The 22,732-nt window shown below is 34.6% G+C and overlaps 1 protein-coding gene across 3 annotated transcripts in view; it reads left to right on the top strand.

Moving 5' to 3' along the window:
- NOX4 (NADPH oxidase 4) overlaps positions 1-2,789 on the top strand; it is a 165,239-nt gene extending 162,450 nt beyond the window's left edge. For 2 of the 3 annotated variants that reach the window (XM_004683286.1, XM_012725242.1), the window contains exon 17: positions 2,215-2,789. In XM_004683286.1, the coding sequence (XP_004683343.1) occupies positions 2,215-2,335 (121 nt within the window). In that variant the 3' untranslated portion in view covers positions 2,336-2,789. The remainder of the gene's footprint in view (positions 1-2,214) is intronic. The other variant, XM_004683285.2, reaches the window with a different exon arrangement.
- Positions 2,790-22,732: the final 19,943 nt, after the last annotated feature.

Below are 22,732 nucleotides of genomic sequence, written 5' to 3'. Positions count from 1 at the left end.
GTCGAAATCATGCGGAAGCGGCTTTAGATTCTCAGTGCTGTGCTTTAACCCGCTGCACCACCAGGGAGGGCCTTATTGATTTATTTTTAAATCAATAAAATAAATTTACTTATATTTTATGTCAGTGTTCCTTTTTGTAAAAGGTATGCTTTTCCTCTCAGGTATACTCTTCATAAAATTCCAACCTCCAATTCATCTGTGAACCATCATTATAGTCCCTCGTACTGTTCCCTCCCTGTTTTGATTCCTCTCTCTCCTGCTCCCCTGGAGAATGTCTCTGATTTAGTAATTGCCTTTTAATTTGGGGCCTTTTTTATTATTGTTTTTTGTTATATCCTTTATTTGGCTCCTCTATCCTCCTCCTAAAATTGAAATCATCCAATGTGTCTTCTATTCTTTTTTACAGTACCTTATTTTCTCCTTTGAATGGTTCCTTCAACTCCATTGTTGAGTTTATTCTTATATATTTAATTGTTGTTTTTGTAATGATGTATGGGATCACTTTATTAATTTTTACCTTTTCTCTCTGATTGTGTGCACATATAAGAAAGCAACTGATTTTCCTGTATTAATTTTGACACATTACTGGACTGATTTATTAATTCAATTAGATTTTCATGGAATCTTTAGGGTTCTGTAGGTATGTTATCATGTGATCTGCAGATAATGATAGCTTTACTTCTTTACTGATTTGAATTCCATTTATATCCTTTTTTTTTCCTAATTACTGTAACTGGGCATTCAATAAACTATTGAATAGTAGTAGTGAAAATAGACATCCTTGTCTTTTATTAGACCTTAATGGAAATGCTTTCATTTATTAACCATTAAGAGTGATTTAAGGAGTTTATTTGTCATATTTGTATTCTAATTTTTCACAAATGGATGTTGAATCTAATCAAATACTTTCACAGCATCTCTTGATATGTTCATGTTTTTTATTCTTGCATTTTTCACATTGATTGATTTTTCAATGTTGAAACATCCTGTTCATGGTGTATAATTATTTTTTAAAGGTATCATTTGATTTAGTTTGCTAAGATTTGTTGACAAATTTTGTATGTGTTCATTACAAAAAATGGTCTGTAATTTATTTTTTTGTGTGTTGTCTTAATCTGATTTTGTTATTAAGATGGCTTCATAAAATGTGTTTGGAAATGTTTCCTCTTTCTCAATTTTTGCAAGAGTATGAGCAAGATAAATATTTAATCTCCGAAGGTTTGGTTAGAACTCATGCATGAAGCTGTCTGGTCCAAGACTTTTATTTTTTGGGAGAGTTTTGATTACTGTTTCAGTTCTCTTGCTTCTTGTTGATCTATTATGTTTTCATTTTTTCTTACTTAGCCATGAATGGCAAAAGGCTGAATTTATAATTATTGTGCTACATAAGTAAAAAAAATATATATATAAGCATCCACATTAATATGATTTTTGTTTTAATATTTATGCTAAAAATCACTTAAACTATACTTTTAATTTGGAAATAGATTTTCTTTCTCTTCTTTATTCTTCATTGCCCATATAGCCATTAATCTTTATTTTTAATAAATTAATTTATATTTTCATTATTTTTCATTTTTGTACAATGTTTGATTTCTCAAACACCCTCAGCTATTATCCCCTTAAAATTCCCTCCATCCCATAAACCAAGAACATCACCATACTCTCTTGTGTTTTGCCCTCCACCATTTTGACTCCTCTCCCTTTTCGTCTCCCTCCCCTGCTGTATATCTAGGTTTTATATTTTGCCTGCTACTTGTCTTTTTTTTTTTTTCTGACCCCTTGTCATTTCCCACTACTCCTCTTATAAGTGAAACTATCATATATTTTCATTTTCTTTGTGAATTATTTAATTGAGCATCATTTGAAAAATCATATGGAAGATATCTTGCAATAGAACTAACAGGTTCCAGTGCACATGACCTCTTTCTACCGCTGTTATTAATTTGATCTCTACCTTACCAATAAGAAGGAAATATGCATGGATAGAAGCATTATTTGATTTCTAGTTTAAAAAGTACAAGTTAACATGGAAGATCTCTGTGGTGATCATTTGTATTTGGAAACAATTAAGACATTACTTTTAATATATAAAGTAACAGGAAATCAACTTTGTTAGTACATCAAACATGCTTCTAAGGCATATTTCTTATTATGTTCTGCCAAGTTATCACCTGATTTTATTTTTCCATTTTATAACTCTCTTTTTTCCAGGAAAACAGTTGGTGTTTTTTGTTGTGGACCCACTTCAATTTCTAAGACTCTTCATAAACTGAGTAACCGTTACAACTTTTATGGGACAAGGTTTGAATACAATAAAGAATCTTTCAGCTAAAAAACTTTCAGATGAACCAGAGCTCTAAAGAAGGAATGAGTGCAATTGTTAAGACTTGGAAATTCAGCTGAATCAAACAGCTTTGTCATACCAAAGAGTGGAAAGATTTTTTAATTTATGATTATTTAAAATGGAAAATATAAGTAATGTGGCAAAATGATGGTGACAATACATGTTTAATCTGGAAACTAAAAATTATCCAAAGAGTATTTGATATGATGATTTCAAGTTTATATGAAAACCAAAGAAAGCTTTTTGATGCACATTATTGATTTTATGGCAGATTCAAAAGTTCCTAGAGAGGAGCAACACTTGCTCACTGTGAAGTTGATGGTCTTAGTCCTCTTTAGTTGTTTTTGGTTGATCAAAAGCAAGATTGAACAAATTAAAAGCAAATTGAAATTTAGATTGCTATATATGTATATCTACACACATATATAAATAGATAGATATAGATATATGTATACATATATACATAAACACACACATGCACACACAGAATATGATTTGGAAAAGCACCTGACAAATATATTAAGTGCTTGAAAATACATTGGACTCTTATTAATACGGGTACTTTATGTCAGTATCTTGTCTCCATCACTACTGATGCTAATACCTCTACTTGATATCTGTAGATTCTATGCTGAATAAACCTTTTGCAAATATTGATATAGTACCTATTTTAATATTTTTCTTTCAATTTTCCTTTGTCCTGGGAAATTTTCTCTTCTTTAACATGCATTAATTACAGTGATTTAATTAGTTTTTTTATTCCCAAATTTATTGAGTCTATTAAAGTTGTGTAGTAATGAGGGAAATACAATTACTGTAAATTATAACAGGATAGACTAGTATTTTTTTTCCTTTATCAGCATTTGATCTTTATTATTTTTATTTACTTACTGCCTCCACCTCAGCATAGTTTGTTAGTTGTCAGCCTCTTAAGATACTTTGTTTAATATGGACTTTGAGACCAAAGGATATTGTATCTGTCAGTATCAGAGATATAAGATCTTTCTCCTTTAACACACATTGGCTTATACTGGAGACTTTGAAATTATAAAACACATTTCTATTATGAAACCTGTATGTTACTTGCTACACAAGAGAAAATACTTCATTAGTTATTCATATTCAAGAACATTATGATTGTACTGTCTGGTACTCTGACTCAATGTCTAGGAATTGTTGAATTTAGAGTCACTGGTTTAAATACACTTGTATAAGCTTATCAGTTTATGCCCCCTAATTGTTATATTCTTGATTCAAGGGGAAAAGCTTACAGATGTACACTAACATAAGAGTTAAAGAAAGCACTGTTCACATTTAATGATTTTGTTCAATAGACATTGGTCCATTATATCAAACATAGCATACTGCTGAAATTGGCAGCATAGATAATCTTGCCTTTGCTGAAATGTTGCATGATAGACTATACATGCTAGATGCTATTATAATTTTTGCTCTAATTCACCAATACCTGTCAAGTGTGTTAAACCAATTAGCATTAGATGTCCATAAGCATATTACATATGGATATTTATCTTTCTCTCTCAGTGGATGAACAGTTAAATCAGGAAATTATATGGGAAATGTGCAATGTTCCTCCAAAATTAGCTCTGCAGGCATATTTTATAACCAGTACATCTTTTCTAGGATTCATTTTAGTTTTGCATTGTTTGCTTCATTTTGTATTTTTTGCAAAAAAAAAAAAAATATACCATATATACCATATAGGACTGAAAATCTTCCAGTATGTCTTTTTCCTTCGTATTTCACTTAGCATATTCCCCAAGCAGTACATGTTAACATTTTTCAAATTAAAAAAGAATCTTTATAAAAATGCATATTAGAAAGAAACATGATGGTGTATAGACTTCGTATACAAGAGTGATTCTGATCACAATTTATTTGTGTGTATTAATATATCTAATTTTAGTAAAATGGGTGTGTCAATACATTCTTCAAAGTAGGTTTGCAGTTCTAGATTAGTTCTTATCTGCTTAAATTCCACTGATGTTTAGCCATGCATGTCTGAGAGCTTGGTTTTGTTTTGAGGGATTCTTCCTTGGGAATTAATTATTGTTAAACCGATATTAAAATAATATTTTAAATAGTAATTGAAGTTAAAATTGAAATGATACCCTTGAATCTATATAAACTCACTTTTCATTTGCAACCTAAAGTAGGCAACATTTCTTAATCAGATAATGAAAGTTTTAAAAACAAGCTATTTGAGAGCACACTAGCATGGCAAGCCTTGGAAACTTGGTTGTCACTGGTTACTTCTAAATATGGTATTAAGTTTTCTTCTTTAAGCTCGATCATAGTTACTAGTCTTTGGGATAATTTTTCTTTTTGAGAACCTGATTAAAATAAATATTAGGATATAAATGCAAAATATTTTCTATTCAGTTTTGAGGGATATACATTTGAGTCTCAGATATTAAGAAATAGAACAAAATGTTTATAGTAATAGGTCATTTGCCTATACTTTGAATTGGGGGGGGACTATCAATTTTATGGCATTATATTAGTAATTCAATTATGTGTAGTAAATTTTCTCTACACAGTAAGAAAATTCTCTTTAAGTTCGCCATCAGGTTTTAATCATCTTTGGTCTCCAGTTTTATGCAAGAAAAAGCTGTAATTTTGCATATTTGTAATAACATATAACTTAGATTCAGACACCTGCATGAATGCAAGCATACATACACTTAGTTTGCTTTTATCTAGAAATTTAAACTTAAAATGAAACTGTTGACTTTACAACACACACACACACACACTTTAAATGACAATCAAATGATTGTATTCACAGAAACACCTAGAAAAAATCCTCTTAGTTTGTATATATATTCTATATTCTCTCTCTCTCTCTCTGTCTAATGTAGTAAATTCACAAATAATCTTAAAGTGGAGTGTTAAGCTATGATAGAAGAATTGTTAAGCACACAAAATGTCTAAAAGTAACAAAACTATATGGGAGCAAAACAATTTAACACATTAAGCCCCAATAATACCTTTCTAACTGAATAAGTATTTGTTCAAATGTGTGACACAGCTATTCTTATTTTGGGTAATGTAAAAATGTTTTTGTTTAGATTTTAGGATGAAATCCTTTCACATTTTCATCCCCACTTTCTTTTAGGAGACACTTTACCTTTGATCAGAATTATTTTTGTCTTCTGCTAAGAATTAAAGCATGAATGAACTGCTGGTTGACCTAGAGATAACCTCTATATTTAATGAGAATCAGCATTATGCAAATAAATGCCTAATACCTATGTAGTCATTAAGAGAAGGAGGCTAATTGTTTTTACTATATGCCCCACACATTAACATTCTGTCATTTTAAGTTTCTATTTCTTAGCTCATAATTTTTTCACCCAGGGGACAGAGTTTTAACACCGTGGATGTGAGAAACACATTCTGCTATATTATGGCAGCTTGCTAATCTGAACCTAGTTATTGATTCATCATGACTTATGGCATTCATATTAGGGGTGAGACATTTCCCCAAAACATAAAATGGGTAATTTGCTTGCCAACTGAAAATATAGAGTGGTTAGCATACTGTCTAGGGAGAATCAGTCATATCTTCTATCCCTAAGCCTTCAAAGAAATATAACATATCTTCCCACATATATATTGAAAAATGAACTGTGTTGTTCTTTGCACTTTGTGATTAGACATTCTGCACAGTTTAAGCTATACTCCACGGAACTATCTAATTAGGAAAATTATAGATTTCAAGTCAGCTTGATTTCTTTATCCAGTAATTCCTTATTTAAAGGAATGTAGTTGTTATCTGATTACAAAATGACATCAGCACAAAACTTTTAAATTTCTTCTTTTCATTAAAATTTAAATTCATAGTCACAAAATATCACTTTTTTCACAGAGGAGCATTTTTTTTAAATTGATTTAATAAAAAAAAAACTTATTTATGAGGCAACATTGGTTTATACCATTATATAAAGTTCCTGGTGTACAATCTTACAATAGAACTTTTTTAACAATGTAATGTGCTCATTATCAAAAGAGTAGTTTCCATTCATCATGGCTCCCCCCATCCTTTCTCCCTTCTGTTCTGTGTCTTTGAGTTTGTGTTTGTCTTGTTTGAATGCTTATGTGCCTTTCTATATTCCACATATGATTGAAATCGTTTGGTATTTAATTTTCATCTGACTTATATCATTTAGTGTAATACCACAGAGGAATATTTTAAAGGCAGACCTGATCAAAAGAAGCCTCATGTAACAGTCACTAGACCTAGCTGATCATCAGAATTACCTAGGAAACTGGTTAAATATGTAGATTTAAATCACATGTCCTTCCATATGACAGGGATATTTCTAGAAACTCCATAGCACATAGATAGAGGACAACTTAGCAGCAAATTGTTACTAAATCCTTTTCACTGAGCTTCACAATTTTCCTGCTTGGAGAACAAGCCCAAGTTTATCATTTATATATAATTATTATAAGGAATGTATTTCCTTAGTGTAAGCTCAAGCAAATTAGACTTCTTATTGCTTAATTCTATCTTACCTTTGTCACTATATTCTTCTCTAGAATTATCCTATTACCACACCTTATCTGAAAACTTTAGGTCAAAATTTTAATACTAGTTTATAGTAACTGATAAACAGAAACATTTATAAGGAAACATGCAATTTACCTAAGCAGATGTTGTCATTTGGGAAGTGGATCATAGTATTTTTTATTTAAACAGCATATATTGTAATTTTATGTAAGTTCCATACTTTCATTATTGAGAATCAATAATGGATTTATACTACATTAAATTTACCAGTAGAAGTACACATCTATCTTTTACCACACCATTGTTTCCTTTTGCCCTGACATCCTCCCTCCCCGCTTTATCATTTCCTTCTGGTAACCACTAATTGGTTTGCAGTCCAAGCAATAATTTTTCTTGTCTTCAGTTCATTTATTTTTAACTGTGTGAACCTCATATTAGTAAAATCATGCACTGTTTCTTTTTCTAATGACTCTTTATTTGGTTGAGAAATGCCCAATAGGCCAAACCACCAAAGTATCATAGCATTTGAACCATAACAATTCTTTCATTCTTAGCCTAAAAAGCTCCAAAACAATAGGTCCCTCTACCCAATTTAATCACCCCAAATGTATTTCCAAAGTCAGACCATGGAGGTAGATGACCACGGATGAGTCACTTTTCCTCTTTAAACCTTCACATTTACACTTGAACTTAAGGATTTAGAATTGCAGCTCCAATTTGTAATTGAACTCACTTAGGTCATTAGTAGTATAAATTCTGGTCTTCTCAGGGCTTAGGCTATATAAGAGGAATTGGTGAAGGAACTCCCAGATTTACTCACTGCATACTAAATTCATCCCTGGAGAACTTAAAATGTTTCATTTTAGTTCACATTGCCCCAAATCCACTAACTTGGTCAATAAGCTACACAGCCATAAACAAGCAATCCAGGGAAAATAGTCTACTTTTAGGAAATGGGAATCTCAATAGCAATTCAGTTATCCCCTGAAAGTTTGTTGGTGTCAACATTATATCTATTATCTTACGGTGTATGGAGTGAAGTTATGAAAGTTGATCATCTCTATTCCTCTATTAAATCACATGCAGAAAAATGGGAAGAATATCTTCCTTTGCCTAACTTACAAAGATATAATAAGGCAAGATTATGTGGGAGAGGAAGAAATTTGTGAAAAGAAAAAGAAATTTCCTAACTAAATCTAAATCCCCCTTCATAGTTATTATTATTATTATTATTATTACCATCATCATTAGTATTATTATCATCATCATTATCATCATTATAATTATTATTAAAAAGTAAAGGCAAGAATTTATTAAAATAAAAAGTAATTTTATAAATCACAGTCCTTTATAACTGAGTTAATATTTAATTATGTTTTCTGAACAGTTAAAAAAGTACCTGTAGGTAAACATGCATCACTATATGATTTTTTTTTCTTCTTCTCAAATACTCATAAACAAAGTGATCAGCTATATTCAATATAACTACATAATAAATTCCTATAATTTTAGTCTGGCCTAGTGTACACGTTAGCTGTACTGATCTTGTTGATTGAAATAAGGATTGCTTATTTAAGGTTTGATGGAGAGAAAATGAGTGTTTATGCAATACTCCCTAAATTAAAACTAGAACCTTTATCTTAGAACTTGAAATAGTTTTATGAAAGGAAAATTGCTGCAATGTAACAGTTTATCCTAGATGGAAAAATAAATAAATTGATATTTTTCTTACTCTTACCAAAGAGACTTCATGCTATGCATTTTCATTAAAACTCATTTTGTATAAATTTGTATTTAAATACTTCACGGGCATAGTAATAATTAATTGGAAGAAAAATGTCCTTAATGAAAAAGACATTACACAAAAATATGGAATAGCATTACTCAACGTGCATAGTAATTATTCTGTGGTGGCAGATTTACAACTGGAAGAAGTATAGCCTCTCTTCAAAATGTGACATGCTCAGAGATCCGATGTGATTGATATTTGTCTGGTGAAACGTATGTGCAAGTATATATAGTATGAAAGGAAGCACTAACTCAGATTCAATATATATAAAGAATTTGGGAAAATATTTATTTTTATAATTATTTTATTGCTGATAAGTCAAAGTATGTTTGTAGAAAATCATTGCTTTGGGACGTAGAATAATGGTTAAAAGTTTGACAAATCAAGGTTAGATTATACTTAAGTATTTTCATTGTAAATATTTTCATTATATTTCATTATAAATAAGTTGTACACCTTTGACAGTGATAATTAGGAATTGCCTCCAAGAATTTGAGAAAAGTTTAGTGTAATTTTCATTCCTATGAAAGACCAAATGATCACACTGGTTTTAAATTTTGCAAAGATACTGACCAAGTAAGAAATAAGGAGAAAATTATTTTGCAAATCTTTGAATGTGGTCTGATGTCAAACTTCTCAACACTTGTAATTTTTATTTCAGCAAGATATGTATTTGGGAACAATAAAATGCGAAGCTTAAAATTTAATATGCTCGCTTGGAATTTTTGGATTGCTTTTTGATTTGTTAGTTATCTGGATATTATTCTCATAAGTGTGCTCATTTAAACTTTGAAATATTTATGCAATTTTAAGTTGTCAAAATTATATATTTTTCTATACATTACATCAATAAAATATATATTCTTTATGAAATCTAAATGTGTGTTTATACTTGATCACTGAGGTTTTTAATTTTATCTAAACATTGAGTATATGTAAAATTGAGAAAACTTTTTTCAGCATAATGAAAAGATATGTAATGAAAAGATAAACAGTTAGCCATGTTTCTAAATGTATACTCTTTTTTTTTGAAAATATTTATTTATTTATGCCTATAAGATCTTGGGTACAGGCCAGAGGTGCAGCTTGTGAGAGGAATCAACAGAGACAGAACAGAATAGCAGATCCACTGAAATACATTGCTGAGGGGTGCAGTGGGTGGGTCAGTAGAGGTCTGCTAAGCCACATGGGTCAGCTCCCTGGCCAGAAAGTACCTTTAGATAGTTCTAACCCATTGTGCCATTGGGGAAGGTCCTAAATGAATGTTCTTTATGTTCAGTATTTCATTAAAAAAATCTATGGGGGTCAAATCAAATGCTTACATGATTTAAGTTATAGAGCTTATTGAACTAGTGTCTTATCTGTAGGGTTTAAGCATGTTACTTCACTACATGGAACAATCAATGTCAACCATATTGCAGATTTTAGAGAATGCTTTTCTCAAATGGTATCTTGTCTCTTGTATATTACCCCAAGGTATTACTCTTTCTTTAATGGGTAATTCAACTGTTCAACTTCAAATGTATTCAAAAGTCATGACTAGCATTTATGCGCTATATCCCTATATGTATGTGTTATTTGCTTCGTGTCACATTGGGAACACCAGTACATGCTTTAGCATCAATAGCAGCAGTATTATAAAATTACTCAGTAGCAGAATATGGTGGGGGAGTATACAAAAGATAATTGAAGGAGGCATTTCTGGGGTGTTCAAAGCAAGGAGACAAATAAAAATCTCAATTCTGAAGATTAAGTTTTCCTCTTAAGCCTTTTCCTTTATTCATATTGACTGCATTCTCAGGAATGTGCAGTGAGAGCTAAAAAAATTAAAATGAAAATGTATGATGGTAAAAGTTTGTCATCAGACTTTGATTAAATCCTGAAGAAATCTTAAGTGACTGATGTGCCATTAGCTCTGTCTGCAGTTTGCTGATAAGTGTGCCAACAACTAGAACACAGAAACATCTGAAATATGGTTGTGCAGTTTGAATGTAGATGCACAGTGTCATGTGAAAAAATACTTTTAACTTAAAGTGACCATTAATTGTAAATTTTAAAATTGACTTAGGTGCATTTAGCCAAGGTAATTTTGTTTAAAATTAAATTTCATATTTGTATATACAGGACATTTTGGTGGGAGGTTTTGATTTATAAGCAAATTTAGACTTCATGAAATAACTATTTGACTTGGATGCCTTTTATGGTAATAGTAAGAAGTGGATGAAGTAAAAAAAAAAACTTTCTAATGGAATACTAGAGTAATACTACACTTTTGGCATAACAAAGTAGGTAAAAATATTTTTCTTTTAAAAATGTCTTTATTGCCCTCCCTGGTGGTGCAGTGGGTTAAAGCACAGCACTGAGAAGCTAAAGCCATTTCCACATGAGTTTGATTCCCATCTCCCTCATAGGTGACCACATGGCGTGGCAGACCTCTCCTGACCCGCTGCTGCTCCCCTCAGCAGTGTACTTCATCGATCTGCCTATTCTGCTCCCCACTCTGTCTCTGGTAAAGACTCTCGCCGCCTCTGAGCCTCTGGCCTGTACCCCAGTTCTGTATGCACAAATAAATAAATCTTTAAAAAAATTGTCTTTATTTATGTACACAAGAACTGGAGTGTAGTCAAAAGGTGTGGGGGGTGAGAAGATTCACCAAAGACAGAGAGGGAAACAGAACAGGCAGGTATCCTGAAATACACTGCTGAGGGGAGCAGCAGGTGAGACATGACAGGTTTGCTGTGCCATGTGGGTGCTCCTTGGCTGGGGATCAAACTCATGCCACAGTGGCTGGGGATAGCTTAAAACACTAACACTGTGTTTTTAACCCCTGCACTACCAGGGAGGCCACAACAGGTAGAAATGTTAACTGGAAATAAAGTTTCAATGAAAGTTATTAGAGTTTATTAGGTAGACAAAGTCAGAATCTGAGTTGAAGAAGTAGTCCAACAGATTTTACTCTGAAATCTGTCCAGCAAAAACAAGTCTGAATTTATTTTATATAGGTGTAACAGAGAGCTATTGATATTAAGAATATCGGAGGTCCGATAAGATGGCGGCAGAGTGAAAACACCAAAATCACTATGTCCAAGCTCACACAGGAATATAAGACTAAATACAAACTGTAGACTTATATGAGTTTCAACCCAAATGAGAGCACCCTGAACCCACTAGAAGAAAAATAACTGAGGGAGACTCAGTGGTTGGGGGGGGTTCCGATAGGGGAGCTCTGATCCAGAAGTGCCCAGGTGTTGGGATGTACCTCAGACAGGAGGTGCTTTCTTGCCCAACTGAAGCCCTGGAGGTAAAGAGAGAGAACTCAGTTTAGTGAGTGGAACCCAAGCTGTGGGGAAAGACTGCTCAGGGTGGGCACTTAGAGCCCTAGAGGGGAGGGAGGAAGAACTAGCAATTGGGGCAGCTGGGAGTCTTGCAGCCTTTCTAGCACTCCCTGCATTTACACCCCCAAACAGAGACCTGGAGACTGTGAGCCATTAAGATGCAGCCCATGGCCCTCCCTGGTGGCACAGCGGGTTAAAGCACAGCACTGAAAATCTAAAGCTGCTTCCCTTTGAGTTTGATTCCCGCCTGCCCGGGAGGTGACCACGTGGTGTGGCAGACCTCTCCTGACCCGCCCTTGAAGTTATTATAATTATTTTATTGCTGAGATCGGAAGAGCACACGTCTGAACTCCAGTCACTGCTCTTCTGGGCGTATGAAAAAAAAAAAAAAAAAAAAAAAAAAAAAAGACTGAATCAACCACAGCAACCACAGGCCCAACCACTGGAACCCTACCTAGCAACACTTCTAACAACCCCTTCTGCCCCCACTGGCACATCCAAGCAAAGGAAGTGCCTCAGGTGGGAGGCTTGCTACTGGTCTACCTGCTTGCCACATCTAACCATAAAAACTGTGGTAAAGCCCTGGAGGTAAAGACAGACAACTCAGTTCTGTGAGCTGACCCCAAGCTGAAGGGAAAGACTGCTTGGGGGAAAGTCTGCTCAGAGTGGGCAAAAAGAGCCCTAGACGTGCAGAGGGAGGACTAGAAGCCTACCTAGCTGGAAGGCTTGCAGTACTTCTGGCACTCCATACATGCCCTAGCCCCACAACAGAGGCCTGAAGGCTTGTGAGCCATTAAGGCATTGCCTTACAAGGCCCTCAATGCTCAGAAATAAACAAAACCAGTGACTGGATCAATGACAGGCTCAGCTTCAGGGAGGCCTACACCACTTCTAACACATCTATCCCCCCCACCCTACCATCCCATGGGCACCTACAAGCATAGAAGGAACTCCGGGATATTGGAAGACTACAAAGACCAACAGGTGGGCAAGTGGGAACCTCAGTGCTGCTACAACTGTGGGTGTGGTGACAGAAATACTAGCTAGGGAGCTTTCCTTCTGGCACCTCTTCTCTCTCAGAGACCTATTTAAACAAGCCCAGTTCTGAAAACCAATTGGGAGAAGTTTCTGGCACCACAATGTGATAAAAAATATCACAAGTCATACATACCTGAAATCAGGAGGCTACCAGAATTCCCATGAGCATATTGTAAGGGTCAGCCACTGTGCTGGTGGCCCCTAAATTGCAGGAGACCCTGGGTGGAAAGAAATCTCAAGAAGTTCCTTACTAGCCCAACTACAACAGGGGACAAAAAAGGTAAGCCAAACAAAACTGCAGACTCTGAGAAGACTATTCCACCCCATTGTAATGTACCCCCCAGGAGACGAGTCTAAAACCACAAGGAATACCTAACTGAGAGCCACAAGACACTGAGAAGCAATTCTCCCTACCTATGGTGGTGTTTGTCTTTTTTTTTTTTTTTTAATTTGCTTATATGTTTGTACTACTCAGCTGGTATATATCTGTGCCCTTCCTTTATTTTTACATTAGTTTGTATCTCCTCTGTATCTTTCTCCTCTGATATTATTATTTCTCTGATATTATTATTATGTCTCCTCTACATCTGACACCTCCTGTACATCTCCGCCTCTTCCCCATCTTCCTCCATTAACCTTCTGAATCTCCTATCAACTTCCTCCATATTACATCACCTTATCATCCTCCCCTCTCCCCTAACCTCCCATCTGACTCTCTACTCCCTCTTAACTCCATTGTTTTTCTGAGACATGCCTAAAAAAAGGGAGAAAATCAGCTCATCCAGACAATTCTTCAGAGCACCTTCCATAGACTAGGAATCAACAAGTTACCCAAAGAAGCTGAATACCACAAGAGACCCTTGACTGTTACTGGCTGAAATGACAAACACAATTCCACACAGTAAGGATGGAAAAGCAGGATATATATTGAAACAAAGCACAACTCCATCATCCAAAAGAACATCCAGAAAGAATGCCAGCCAATAATAATAACACTGTGTCTCAACAAACAGAAAGTATTAGAAAAAACAAGACAAGAGAACAAAGACAAACAAATATCTATGCAAGTCCACAGGGAAAAAACAAAAATAAATCACTCACCAGAAATCACCAAAGAAATAAAAGAAATGCTAAGTCTACAAGATAGAGAATTCAAAATCATCATGATGAACAAACAAAAAGAAGATGAAGATGAAGAAGAAAAAAAAATGACATGAGGCAAGCCATCAAGGAATTGAAGAATGCCAACAAGAAAATGAATGAGAAAAATGAGAAAGAAAAAAAGATGAGACAAGCAATCACTGAATTGAAGAAATAACATGAGACATTAAAAAAGGAAATAGAGGCCCTCCCTGGTGGCGCAGCGAGTTAAAGCACTGCACTGAGAAGCTAAAACCACTTCTGCATGAGTTCGAATCCTGCCTGCCCTGGAGGAGACCACATGGTGTGGCAGACCTCTCCTGACCCGCCCGCTGCACCCCTCAGCAGTGTACTTCGTCGATCTGCCTGTTCTGCTCCCCACTCTGTCTCTGGTGAAGCCTCTCACCGCCCCTGAGCCTCTGGCCTGTACCCCAGTTCTGTATGTACAAATAAATAAATCTTTAAAAAAAAAAAGGAAATAGAAGAAATGCAGGAAATGAAAAGACCACTGGAGGTGATAAAGTAATGAAAACAGAACAGAGGATACAGAACAAATCAGCACCATCAATGATCCAGAAATAAAGAGAATTAAAACAGAAAAAGAAAGAGAAGTAGAAAGGAAAGGGAATGAAGAAACACTTCAAGAACTGAAAAAAAAAAAAAATATATATATATATATATATGTACTTATATATATACATATTCATAGAGATAATAGAAGAGAACTTGCCTAATATGAAGGAGATGAGGGTAGACATCCAAGAAGCAAGAAGAACACCAAACTACCATGATGTCAGGAGAAATACAGCAAGATGTATCATAGTAAGACTACCAAGAATACAAGACAAGAAAAAGATAATGAGAATGACAAGAGGGAAGAAACAACCTCTAACGGGAAACCAATCAGGCTGACATCAGACTTCTCTGAAGAAACTCTACGGGCAAGAAGAGAGTGGAGGGACATACTCAACAAACTCCAAAGCATCAAATACCAATCAAGAATACTGTATCATGTGAAGTTCTCCTTACTCTACGAAAAAAGAATAAGGACATTTTCAGACAAACAGAAACTCCACAAATTTATCATGACTAAAACCACACTCCAAAAAAATGTTATAAGAAGTCCTCAAACCAAATCCAACAGAAGAATGAACAAGAGCAGTTCAAAACAGGGAATAAAAATACAGAGGACCAAAAAACAAAAGTGGCAAATATAGACGGTGGTGTATCAATCTTATCTCTAAATATAAATGACTTAAACTTATCAATAAAAAGATACAGAGCTGCTGGATATATTAAAAAAAAAAAAAAACAGAACCCTACGTTCTGCTGTCTACGGAAACACATCTAAGTACAAAAAGAAGGCAGGAAAAGCTATACTTATATCACATAAAATAGACTTCAAACTAAAAAAAAAGTTAAAAGAGACACAGAAGGCCACTACATTATGATTAAGGGGACAATACAACAAGATGACATAACAATTATCAACATATATGCACCAAATGAAGGAGCACCAAAATATATCAGGAAACTACTGTCATCTGTGAAAATGTATATCAGAGAAAATACATACATAGTAGGAGACTTCAACATACCACTCTCAATAATGGACAGATCACCAAGACAAAAAATAAGCAAAGGCAATAAAGCTTTGAACAAGGACCTGAACCACATGGGTGTAACAGACATCTATAGCATATGGATCATTTTCTAAGACTGACCACATAATTGGTCACAAGATAAATAACAATAGATACACTAAGATCGTAATCATACCAACTATTTTCTCTGACCACGCAGGTATCAAGCTAGAAATAAGTCATGTGAAGAAGGCAAGAAGCCCATCTACCGTGTGGAGACAGAAACCCAAACTAGTGGAGGACGATTAGATCAACAAAGAGATCAAAGAATAAATTAAAAAAATACCTTGAGAATGACAATGATGACACAACTGTCCAAACTTATGGGACACATTAGAAACAGTTATAAGAGGAAAATATATAGGAATATAGGCTCACATGAAGAAACAAGAAATAATTCAAAGAAACAACCTAATCTTCCACCTTGAAGAACTGGAAAAAGAACAACAAAATTAACACATAAGCCAATAGAAGACAGGGAACAATAAAAGTCATCAGAAATAAATGAAATGGAAGTTAGGAAAAGAGTCCAAAAAAATCAATGAAACCAAAAGTTGGTTCTTTGAAAAAATAAACACGATAGACAGACCTCTACTCAGGCTCACAAAGGAAAAAAAATAAGAAAGAATCATAAACAAAAGAGGAGAAATCACCAAAAATCCAGGAGAAATCAAAAGAATAACCCTAGAATACTATGAACAACTATATGCAAACAAGCTAGACAATTTAGCAGAAATGGACAAATTCTTACAGCTCTACCACGCAAAATGACATAAAGAAGAATTAGAGCAACTAAACAGGCCAATTACAAGCAGGGGAATTGAAGAAGTTATCAAAGCCTTCCCAAGATAAAAGCAGTTGGATTTACAAATGAATTTTACCGAACGTTCAGAAAAGACCTAGTCCTATTCTACAGGACTTATCTAAAAAATCAAAAAAGAAGGAAAACCACCATTACTTCGATGAAACCATCATAATAATGCCAAAACCAAACAAAGAAAATGCAAAACAAGAAAACTTCACACCAATCTCCCTAATGAACACCAATGCAAAAATCCTCAACAAAATCTTAGCCAAAAGTATCCAACAATGCATTAAAAGAATAATACACTCCGACCCAGTGGGCTTTATCCCAGGAACACAAGCATGGTTCAACATCAGAAAATCAATTAATGGAATCCATCTCATCAACCGACAGAAAAATAAAATATAATAATCATATAAATAGATGCAGAGAAGACATTTGACTAATTTCAACACCCATTTATGTTTAAGGCCCTCGAAATCCTCAGAATAGAAGGAATATACCTCAACATGATAAAAGCCATATATGACAAACTGACAGCCTTTATTATCCTCAATGGAGAAAAGCTGAAAACTTCCTTTGAGATCAGGAAGAAAACAAAGGTGTCCATTATCATCACTGCTCTTCAACATAACATTGGAAGTTCTAGCCAGAGCAATAAGAAAATAAAAAGACATACAAGTAATCCAAATAAGGAAAGAAGAAATAAAACTGTCCCTATTTGCAGACGGTATGTTAATTTACATGGAAAACCCCAAAAAAACTCCACAGAGAAACTAATCAAAATCATCAGCCAGTTTAGCAAGGTAGCAGGATATAAAATCAACACACAAAAGTCAGAGGCCTTCCTATACACACACAACCAATCAGAAGAAGCAGAAATAAAAAAAAATCTCCTTTTCAATTAAACAACCCTGCTCTAATTGTACTATTCACTTCAAATTCTTTTTTCAGTTATATAATATAATCACTGCTTTATGTATATCCTTGAAACCAACTTTAAGTTAAAAACTTTATCTGAATTCTCAGCACCTATTTTTGCCATGTTGTTTCCTAATCCAACTGCGAATCTTAAAAATCCCAAGTCCTATGCTATATTTAGCATAAATTTTAGTTTGTGTCCTTGGATTAATACAGACCATGGTCACCCCTGTTTCCTGAACTAATCTAATATCTGAATTTTCCTTTACCTCAGTGTTTGCAAGAGTCATCCAGGGACTGATTCTGTTGAGTCATGACCCTTCTCAGCCAAGGGTTATTGTGGCTTATCATAACTCACGTATACTCATCTTGTCAAGTTTGGGGACAAGTCAGTTTGTGCTTTTCACCAGTGTTCCCACAATTACAAGATGCCACTCAGGTTAAAGAGGCAACAACAATGGGATTTGTAATAAAGGGGAGGTTGGGAAAAAGAAAAGAGTTTGTAAGTCTACAAATGTCAGTGGTCTCAGCCCACACATTGTCCAGTAGTCCAAGCAAAAGCTTCTTGGGCAAGATGATACTTTAATGAGAGTCTGGAGTTGGTAGCACATTGGTAATCAATGGACCAGTATCCAACTACTATTGACATGTGGAGGTTCTTACAAGTGGAGATGTCAAGATGACACCACAGAAGCCCGCAACAATAGTCTAAAAGCCTGACGAGACAATACCAGACACCAAACCACACAGCACCTGATGCTGCACAGACTGAACAAAATCTGGAGGTAAGAGAATCATGAAGCAGTGTTAGAGTATAAAAAGCAGTGGTGAGCTCTCAGAGGTGTCCCAGCACAGGTTGGAGCACCAGTCACCAGTGAGCAGTCCTGGTCATTACTGGTCCCAGGAAGCAGTGTCAGAGATACCAGTGTTACAGCTCTTGTGAGTTGTTGGCATATGCCAACAGAAAGCGCTATTTTAGAGACACTGGCAAATGGTATTCCTCACAGACTTGAGGCCTGGACATACCTGCCTGCATAGATCTAATCATACTCTGTGAAAGGTCACCAAGAACCACATACATAGTCTCAGACCCCAAATAGCCAAAGCTCTCCTGAGGTAAAAGTGAGGGAATACACAATATTGCTCTGCCAGATTTTACACTCTAGAGGATAGAATTATAGACCACCATTTCACACTGCACACAAAAATCAAAATAAATTAAAATCCTAATTGTAAGACCTAAACCATTAAATGCATAGTAGAAAGTACAGACAAGGTACTATAAGACATAAACTTAAGAACTACCTTTACAAATCTCCATAAGCAAGTAAAACAGATAATAGAAATAATTAGAACTACATAAAACCAAAAAGTTTCTCCATAGTGAAAGAGAATGTAAATAAAACAAAGTACAACTGCTTGTGGGGATGCACAACAGCTTACAACAACGGTCTGAAGCCTAACCTGGACAGCACTGGGTGCAGGAACAGACAGCAATGGAGGCAACAGAAACAGGAGGTAGTGCTGGATGATCAGATGTGTAGGGAAACACACATGTGGCCAGAACACACATGTGGCCAGAAACAGTGACAGTCACCTGTTAACTGTTCTTGTTAAAAACCATTGATGGCCCTGACACCACCGGTCACAAGGAGTCAGTGCCAGACACACGTGCTATTGGTGTGAGCCAAGAGCAACCAGCTCTTCTTGAGACACTAGGCCAGAGAAGTGATGCTCTTTGCAGGCAGCATCAGGGGCAGGGCTGGAGGCAGGTACAATTGCTGAATCTTTGCAAAGGTCTCTGGAGAGCTGAAGGTCTCTGGAGATCTGCAGTTCTGCTGAATCCTATTGAGATATCTGCGTATTCCTCAGAAGCCTTCTGGTGGAACTTTTTTTTTTTTCTTTAAAATCCAGAGCAGAATAAATCAGGCTGGTTCCTGCCCTGCTTTATAACCTCTTTGGGCCACATAATTAGCTCACAAACTGAGATTGAGCCATTCTCCTTCTCACCTTGTCTCTTAGGAATTCTCTCACCTCCCCATACCTCTAGGCTAAAGTCTAGTTCTTGTATACATAAATAAATAGATCTAAAAAATAAAAGTCGTGAGACCTCTGATTGTCTTGGCAAGAGCCAGTGAGATTAGGAATCCTGCACAAAGTTGGGCTTCTCTGGTTATTGTGGTCATTGAGGGGTGAGCCTCCCCAGTGCAGATGGGGTCTGTGGAATTACCTGGGAAGTATGAGATCTCTTCTATTCTTAAGTGGATCCAGTGGAGTCCAGTAAAAAATCAGGGGTCTGTGGTGACTCTGGCTGTCTCCCCAACATGAATTTGGTTCCCACCAGTCTAGTGGGACCCATGTTGTCCTGAAGAAATTTTCAAAACCTCTGCTTGTCTTGGCAGGAGCCTACAAGATCCTGCACATGTTCAGAAGCCTATGGCCACCCTGACTCCCTCTCCAACAGGATCAGGGCCTGAAAGCCCATAGTTCTTTCGTGATCACCATGGGATTTTTATCACATTATTTTGCTCAAATTGGAAAGTTATTTTGAAAATAATTAACACAAAGTTAAATGTCAACTCCTTTTACTTGCATTTTGACAGCTTTCAGTATTCCAATCAGGAATTCTACTGACATGTCTTTCATAAATGCATATGTTCACAATAGGGAATCCAAATGAGGCCCTTTTTCATATTACAATGGAGATTGTTCCTACAAATCAAAGCCCATGCAAACAAGGAAAAGCTATTTAAAAACATTCAAAATCAATGCCAGATGTTATTCTACTAGAAACACTGATTGAAATGACTTATAACCATCATATATTATTTCTACAGATGGATAATTACATAGTTGACTTCTTGGAAATGTTGCATACTAAAAATACTCTTTTTAAATACAACAAAGAGGAACAAAAATAATAGGAGCTTGTTATTTCTATAACAAAAGGTAACTGATGATGTAGCAGTGAAAAATATTAGAATAGAAATTGAAATATTCATAAAGCCACATTATAAAGCAATGCCATTGGTAGTGTGAATTAAAAATTTATGAAAATGTGTATCTTGAAATATTAACAATCTAATTTTACCACCATACTAAGAAAATCATGGTATCAACGTGATGATGGCTTTATCACTATCACGTTGCTGCTACAGAAGCTTATACATATAAGAAATAAATCAATATTTTACATAGAAGTGCTGTGATCAAGGAGGGAATTCTCTTCTGATAAAGAAGATTATTATTTTATACAGGTCTCAATCAATAACAATGAAAGCTCAATCAATAACAATGAAAGCTCATTTTGTAAAAAATAATTATATATGCCATTTGGCTTACTTTTTTCCCCTTTTAATCAAATCTAGTCAAGCAGCTATTTTATGATGTGTAACACTTCTTACCTATCTTTAGGTGTACCATACCCACCCTTACAAAAGTGTTCTAAGACCACACAAACAACAGCCATAATTATTGCTACTGCTTTGTCAAATATTTTTTCAGGTCATTATTAAAATATACTTTCCTACTCCTTGCTCTCAGTTTTTCTAATTTCAGTTCCCAACTATATTAGATCCAGTCATCAGATGCCATTGCTCATTTATTTCAATTAGCTTTTTTGAATTATGCACCAAATTAAGAATAAAATCCTTAATATTACTTTCTGGTCCAAGAGCTTCACTGTGTTAAGTATGCTGTTTTTTCATCCCTTAACTGGCGATTTTACACTAAAAGTAAGAAATTAGATAAACCTGAAAGTGATTTATCTGACAAACATATTATTTAGAAAGTTAATATTACACTTAAAAGTGTTAGTAATTTCTGACAGTAAAATGCATTATTTCAGTAACTTTTTAAAAACTCTATTTTTGCTAGATAAAATGTAATATAAAGAATTTTACCAAATGTGTGTAGAAGGATGCCTTTTGCTTTTCTTTAAATTACAACCTGGGACTAAATGAAATGAAGTCATTTAGATTATGTGTTCTTGAGGTAGGTCTTTTCTAGAGGAATATATTGATAAGAGCTCAAAAAATAGTTTTGAAAATGTAGTAAAAATTATCTGAACACTGTACTTGAGAACTTAGAGGAATGACAAAAATTGTTAAAAAAATATCATATAAGTCAATAGGTCTCACCATCTTAAATACCTTTCTAGAGATGTGGCAGGCTCAGTCAGGTTTTGATGAGCCTGAAATGTACCAGAATTTAAAGTATGGCATCAAAAGAGAGAGAGAAAAACATGAGATTGGAAATATAGGTCAAGTAAGTAGTCAGATTGAAGTACATATTTAAAATCACTTAGCAGAAAATATAAACTAAGTGTAACATAACTGAAAGGCATTGGGTACCAGGATAGAACATGTGAGTTTGGATGAGAATGGGAAAGTAGGAATCTAGTGAAATACCGAAATACTGTTGTAAAGTTGTAGCGGATTACAAACATGCATAAACAAAAGTTAAAGTTTCAATATTTAAATTTTCTTTATGGAATTCAAATCAAATTAGCCATCCTAGCTATATGGTGAAGAAATCTAATAACTACTTACTCTAAGTATGCCTGTTTTTGTTTTGGAAAGTTTTTAAATGAAAAGAAATTTAGGCCTGTTTTTCTTTCTTTGGACTAAAACAGTTGCCCTATAAATTCCAGTGCCTAAGTCCATTCTTTTATATTATTCAGGACTATATTACAAATGTAATCTCAACAAGATTATTTCAGAATTCAACTGGATAGCAAATTGTAAGTAATTGGATTTTGTGTATATCTTAATTTAAGTTGCTAAACATATAGCAAGTTAGAAGTAAGATGTTTAACAATAATGGAACAGTAGCTTATACTCAATTATTCTCAAACTTCCTATGTTTAGTATATTTTAAGCATTCTCGAATAAAACTCCTAAGAAAATTACAAAAAATAAGATTTGTTATCATCATCATCACCATATTTAATGGGCATAATTTTAGACAAGCACTGAGCCACATTTATGACAAGGTTAGGATTTTACCATAACCCATTTTGGTATAGGGATACAAAATATAATAAAATAAGGAGTTATTTCTCAAGTTAAAATTAGTCAGAACAAGTTTGTTACTATTTTCCTAAGATGAAAGAAAGGGACAGGGAAAATAATACATGAAAGGCAGGTTGAAGCAGAGCACCATGAAGCCATCAGCAG

Source organism: Condylura cristata, unplaced genomic scaffold (assembly GCF_000260355.1).
Source record: "Condylura cristata isolate star-nosed mole 26May11 unplaced genomic scaffold, ConCri1.0 scaffold00015, whole genome shotgun sequence".
Classification (NCBI taxonomy): domain Eukaryota; kingdom Metazoa; phylum Chordata; class Mammalia; order Eulipotyphla; family Talpidae; genus Condylura; species Condylura cristata.
The sequence above is the reverse complement of the archived record's forward strand: the minus strand, read 5'-3'. Positions and strand labels throughout refer to the sequence as shown.